We start from the raw sequence: 6,262 nt of genomic DNA on the forward strand, positions 1-6,262 counted from the left end.
GACATACTATTGCTTTTTTTTCCCCTAGTTACTGATCCAAGCTTCTCCTATTCTGCCTCAAAGGGCCTGTAAAAGATGGTCAAATGCATCGGCTGCATTAACAATAGTTCCACATTTATGAAATGCCATTTTTGCTTTCTTGCCATGAGTTAGATGAGAAAACTGACAACACTCAAGTTTTTCTGATCTGTTGAAGAAATATGAAGCTATAGTAGCTATCTTCACCATTACTTTCACCTGTGTTTTGCCGACTCTCGTAAACCCAAGGCTAATGTACCTGGTTAAAACAATATGCACTTTGAAATATAACAAGTTAGACCACTATATTAATTGGAAACACAATATGATAACTTATATAAGTAGTTAATGAGAAATTTTGATAGAATGTTAGCCAAAAGCCGGCCTACTGGTGAGACAGTGATGCTACAACCATCATGTTAGTTAGCTTAGCTTAGCATAAAGACAAAAATACTAGTGGAAAACTGTCTGGCTCTGTCCAAAGGCAACAAAATCCACCAACCAGCAACTTTTAAGCTCACCAGTGTGCCTAATCTATACAAAATCTGAATTGAAGGGGGTTAAAGAAAGTACAGAAATGTCTTTTTTTGGCTGCCTGGCAAACTCAAGGTGTCAACAAGTCTCCAGAAAGTTACCACCCTGTATTATGTGCTTCATATTTACCACACAGGTATAGGAGTGGTTGATTTTCTTATCTGACTATCAGCAAGAAGTTTTGGAGTAGGAGGGTTTAATTGGGGCCAACAGCCAGGTAGATCCGGCCCTGAGATCAGTCTGATCTTTGAACTGAGTGTATTTGTGACTTGATACACTAATGAAGAGATAATGAAACTCAGAGGTCTCCTTACTTTTAGCTGCGTTTGTTCTTTCATTAAGGGCTGCCTTGATTTATTTGATCACACATGAAAAAAATACAACATATTAAAATTCACAGACATAAAGTGTGACTACCAGCTGGTTGAGATAGTGAAACATTTTAAGTACTATTTTAAGCACAATTGATAAGACCCTATCTATTAAGGTAAACTCTGAGAGCACTTTTAAAAGAATCAATCAGCAACTGTTTTTGATTAGAAAATAAGGAGTTTTGGAGTCCGCCAGTATATACTGGATGGACACTACAATTAACATCAGCACATGGTATGGCACCTGGATGCAAAGAATAAAAGCAAGCTCGCTAGAGTGGTTAATATTTCTGGCAAGGTGATCGGCCAGCCATAGAAACAGGTTGGCACATTTGATCATTACACTCTGTACCAAGGGTTGGTCGGAACATTTATAAAGTATTTTATCCCCTGCGCCTTACAGTCATTGAACACACAAGTACTTCAAGGACATCTATCTATCTATCTATCTATCTATCTATCTATCTATCTATCTATCTATCTATCTATCTATCTATCTATCTATCTATCTATCTATCTATCTATCGACTGTCCTGAGAGTCAGATGTCAGTTACTCAGTAATGTCTTTAAATGGTAACATTTCCTAGGTGATATCACCTAAAAAGAAACTCGATAAGCTATTGGCCATACCAGACCAAATAAGGGAGAACTGAGTACAAGGGTGTGTTTTATTAATTATTAATAAAACTTTCATTTTGTAAGTGGAACAATGGGTTGTGTCTTCTTTCAAAAAGTTATATAGTTTAACTTAAAAATTGATTGCCAATAACATATAGAAGCTACAACACTTTATACATCAGTATAAATCAGTATTTTCGATTTATATTGTTTGTGGTTTGAAGATATTAAGTGCATAGCAGGGATCCTGATCTCAGAGAAAGATATTCCAACACTTATTGTAAGTCCTTAGATTACAGGAAACCCAGTGAGAGGTGTGTTACCTCACCCTTTCTGTTCACAGCAATCAGAACACACACCTCTCTGTGTTTCACTTGTAAAATGAAACAATATGTACAGGGTTTTCCTATGAATTACATTTCTTCACTGACTGGCCGGTGATTACAGTAAGTCATCCAAAAAATGTCTTGACACGTTAAAGTGTGGTCTGTCACCCAGGTTCTCTTTCTCACAGACACCTACATGCACACAGGCACAAGATCCATTATGTAATTGCATTCCTATCATGACTGTTAGTTTAGTGTTGTCACTGAGGTGGAGCTTGTCATGGGTAAAGGAAAGAAAAAGAGAACTGCTGCATACAGAAGAGTTTGCCTCTGTACTGGACACAGCTGTCTACCATGGACACAACAGACTAACTGGTAAGTTCAGTTTATGGTTATATGTGCTTATATATTGAGTAACTCAAGGCATAATGTGATTAAATTGGGATTTTTATATGAGCTCATTTGGAAAGAACTTAATGAAAATAAAGATTCTTTCAATAAATTATTACAAGCATGGCTGTATTTTATTGAAGTGATAGGCTATGTCATTCAGTAAATACGTCTTAAAATGCCTTAACATAACAAGTGTTATATACATAATATGTTATATAAGAGTTCAGAAAGAACATCATGTATTATTTAATCATTACTGCTGATAACGTCATTGCTTTTCTATTACGTATGCCATTATCGGTACTCTACATAATAAAGTGTTTATGATAGAGTTTAAAGGTCACTGTGACACAGCAGGTGACTGTAGTCACGCAGCATTTCAGTACTGTCATAAGAAAAGACTTGTGGTTAACCTGCACAAGACCTCACCAAAAATGCTTGCACATGATGAGAACACCGTCATGAGAACATGATACGTGTTGCTTCTATCACATTGTCATGCTTCTATAGGTTGACCACGATGGGACCTGAACTGCTGGGATCCAACACCAAACTGTCCACAGCTGCTTTTCTACAGAACCTTCAAAGAAAAACGGAACAAAAAGCAACCACGTTTCTACCTTCATCACAGAGTGAAACCTTTGGTTGAACTTTTCAGCTGATAACAAAAATGTCCCAGTTGGACAATCAGTACACTAAACTGCGATGGTTATTAACCATCGCCGGACTGATCCTGTATATTTTTGACATTTGGACAGATGTCGGACTGGCACTGAAATATTTTCAGCAGGAACATTATGTGTGGTCTGGACTGACGGTAGTGTTTGTTCTAACTGGGCTCCTGGTGACTCAAATCTTCAGCTATGCCTGGTACAGGGACGATATGAATGATGTTATAATCAACGCTGAGGGGAAAACAACCATATCAGGCATGGACAAAGGTGGACTCGCTGCCCTGCACGTATTTGGGATGGGAATCTTCACCAGGTATGACTATCATAAAGGTGTTGCACTGATCCATGCTATTATATCTGCAAAACTGCATGCTTGTGTAGCTTAAAATAAGGAGTGCCTGCATGCTGTGACTCAAAATGTGCAGTATGCTAATCATGTACAAATGCATGGTATTATGGAGTGTGCAGACTGGAATAACCACATTTAAGCCTTAGTGTGCTGCATGATGAAAGCTTTGCAAATACATCATCGTCTGTGCAGCAGCAAAATACTAAGAAATGTATTGCAACAAGTGGTAGCAACAATCTGTTTGACTTTATTGTGTTTGATCTGTTGCTAGGTATTATCACCTGCTGAAAAATGGCTTTAAAGTGGTTTGGACGAACTCCTGCACAGAGGAAGAGAGGAAAGATGCTCACCATAAGCTGTTCTGCCTGGCTACTGATCTGAGCATGCTCAAACTGTTTGAGGCTTTCCTGGAGAGTGTCCCCCAACTCCTTCTGCAGCTATACATAGTGATGGGCCACAATGAATGCTCAATCATGCAGTGTAAGTAGAGACAAAAAGTGAGATATTTATGCATTTTCTGTATCATTTTTTATAGTGTCTGTCCATTTCTTTTAGATTTATCCATGGCGTTCTCCTTCTTTAACGTTGCCTGGGCCCTGGTTGACTATCGTCGCTGCCTGCGCAGATCCCTCCCCCACATGATGGAGATGCCCTCTGGCATCCCCACAGCAGTCTACCTCCTCTACAAACTCTGCACCATCACCAGCCACATCCTCAGTTACACCCTCCTCCTCGTTTTGAGCCCCTACAGCGCTATAGCCCTCACCGTCCTCTGGCTGCTGGGTACAATCTGGACACATGTGCTTCAGACCAGCTTCTGCTCATCCAGAAGGCTTGAGTTCCTGTACCGAGCAGTCATCGGCGTCATCCTCACCTTCACCTTTTTTAACGTGAAAGGACAGGGCACCAAAGTGGCTATGATCATCTACTACTCTTTCTATACTTTCATAAACATTATGGCTCCTTCACTGCTGGCCTTGTTGAAGCCAGAGCTGCAGATGGCCACGTTTCTGCTGACGGTCAGTGGTTTAATCTTTGGAGGTTCGGTGCTGGGGCTGGTGTGTCTCGTGCTCTACTACCTCCTCTTGCATCCCAGAGAGAAGTGGCGAGAGGCAGACGAGGTGGACGGCCTGGGGAACGAAGCAGAGGTCACAAGGAGAATAAGGAACTTCTTACAGCCTTGATGATCGATTTCCAAGCCTGGTTATGGAAGTTAAATACTTAAATGCAATATAGTTGAGTGTCTGTTTATTGTTATTTTAATAAAATTGTAGTTGAATTAAATATTTATTGTTATTATATCTATAAAAAGTAATAATTTATTAATCCTAATGGACGGCTGGCATTAACTCCTAGATGTTATATATCACTGCAACCAAAACTATCCATTAAATGTAATGTAATCAAATCCAAACTCTATTTATTTTCGTCAAAATAATTTCACAAAGGCACAATAAGCATAAATGTTATATTTATACTTGCAAGCTGCTTTCTCTGTTTTTCTTCAAACCTTCTTGCTGTCAGAACTTTAACATACAGTCAAGTTTACAACCCTGAATCCAAAAAAGTTTGGATGTTGTCTAAAACAAGAATAAAACAGAATGTGGTAATTTACTAATTATTTATGAAATATATTAAATTGGAAACTGTACAGTATATTGTATATTCAAACTTTTGTTTTTGTAAATAAAAAGCCTGAATACTGAATTCTATGTATTCTATTTTTATGTATGGTTTGGAACCAGGGACTTATATACAGTTTAAAATCACCTCTACAGGATACTTATTCAGTGGCTATGGAGAGATTCTTTGTTTTAGCTCGCAACACACATGTGGACCACAAGGTGGCGTTATTGTCTAGGTTAAACTTTACAAAGTTTGGTTTGGTACTACTACCTTATCCAGATGAAAAAATAATGCAAGTAATTGTATGATTTATATTATTCTTTAATTAGGTGGTTGGAATTACTGTTAATTGCTTCCCCCCCAACCTCATATTCTGGTCCTTTTTCTGACTCATTTCACCTATATTCTTCCCTAAAATGAATCTTCAGCTTAATGATAATGACAAATGATAACACAATGCTTAATTGATCCCCTAAGATGAGCTAAATTGCAGGATCAGGTACAATTTGACAAAACCAGAAAAAGATTAAAGCTCTCCTGGTAATCCAGCAGAACAAATGCTCACCAGCATAGACTTAAATATCGCTTCTCCTGCTGTAAAACCACCAACATCATCTCATTAACCTTAAATTAAAGTATTATAAATATCAGCTACTACTTTGATCTCGTAATCCTTAGAAACTCAAAGGTGGCAACTAAAACATGTCTTCTCCTCAGAAATTATGAACACAGGAGTCATGGATGAGCTAACTAGAAATAACAAACCTGTGCTAATTTTGTTTTGACTACCAGCAAAAATATAGTGTGAGTCAAACCGTAGAGCTGAGGATGCCGTGGTCGACTGGCCCAGTGTGAGCTCACCTGGGAGGAACGCTGACAAACCACAGGGTCCAGAGAGCACCATGGTTGTTGGCTCTCAAATAAACGCAGCCTTTCCCCATCTCTCCCCCTCTCTTCCTTTAATTCAGCCAAACTCAGAGCTTTTTGACTTGTTTACTCCAAGGGGCCACTTTAACTTTCATCTGTCAGTTGTGCTCTGTCAGAAGCACTCCATAAAATGACAAATTTAAGTGAGGAACTTGTGTTGGAGAGGAAATGAATCACTGCGAGGTAGTTACCACACAGAATTCAGTCTTACAGTGGAGCTGCAGCAGACAGACTTTGACTATTATTTATTCAATTTATCAATATATTTAAAGATAACAACAATTTGTTCCACATAAATAGCATTAGATGGATATATCCTGATAGTTTACCTTTGGAACTAAAGGGAGGATAATGCACCACTGCACCTGTAGGCAGGACACATCATTAGGGAGAAAATAAAATGACTTCATCTGTTGAATTTCAGA

The 6,262-nt window shown here is 38.5% G+C and overlaps 1 protein-coding gene across 1 annotated transcript; it reads left to right on the plus strand.

The window, feature by feature from the left end:
• Positions 1 to 2,512: 2,512 nt before the first annotated feature.
• Positions 2,513 to 4,991, plus strand: xkr9 (XK, Kell blood group complex subunit-related family, member 9). The gene is made up of 3 exons (XM_059327203.1): positions 2,513 to 3,248; positions 3,556 to 3,764; positions 3,840 to 4,991. The coding sequence occupies exons 1-3, from the start codon at positions 2,932 to 2,934 to the stop codon at positions 4,466 to 4,468; spliced, it is 1,155 nt and encodes a 384-aa protein (XP_059183186.1). The 5' UTR covers positions 2,513 to 2,931; the 3' UTR covers positions 4,469 to 4,991.
• Positions 4,992 to 6,262: the final 1,271 nt, after the last annotated feature.

This window comes from Centropristis striata, chromosome 23 (assembly GCF_030273125.1).
Source record: "Centropristis striata isolate RG_2023a ecotype Rhode Island chromosome 23, C.striata_1.0, whole genome shotgun sequence".
NCBI lineage: Eukaryota > Metazoa > Chordata > Actinopteri > Perciformes > Serranidae > Centropristis > Centropristis striata.

Bases quoted from the DNA above. Each gene is read 5' to 3' on its own strand.
- xkr9 (XM_059327203.1), top strand. From the start codon at position 2,932: ATGTCCCAGTTGGACAATCAGTACACTAAACTGCGATGGTTATTAACC. The intron at 3,249-3,555 runs GTATGACTATCA...ATCTGTTGCTAG, and splicing joins GGGATGGGAATCTTCACCAG to GTATTATCACCTGCTGAAAA. The intron at 3,765-3,839 runs GTAAGTAGAGAC...CATTTCTTTTAG, and splicing joins TGAATGCTCAATCATGCAGT to ATTTATCCATGGCGTTCTCC.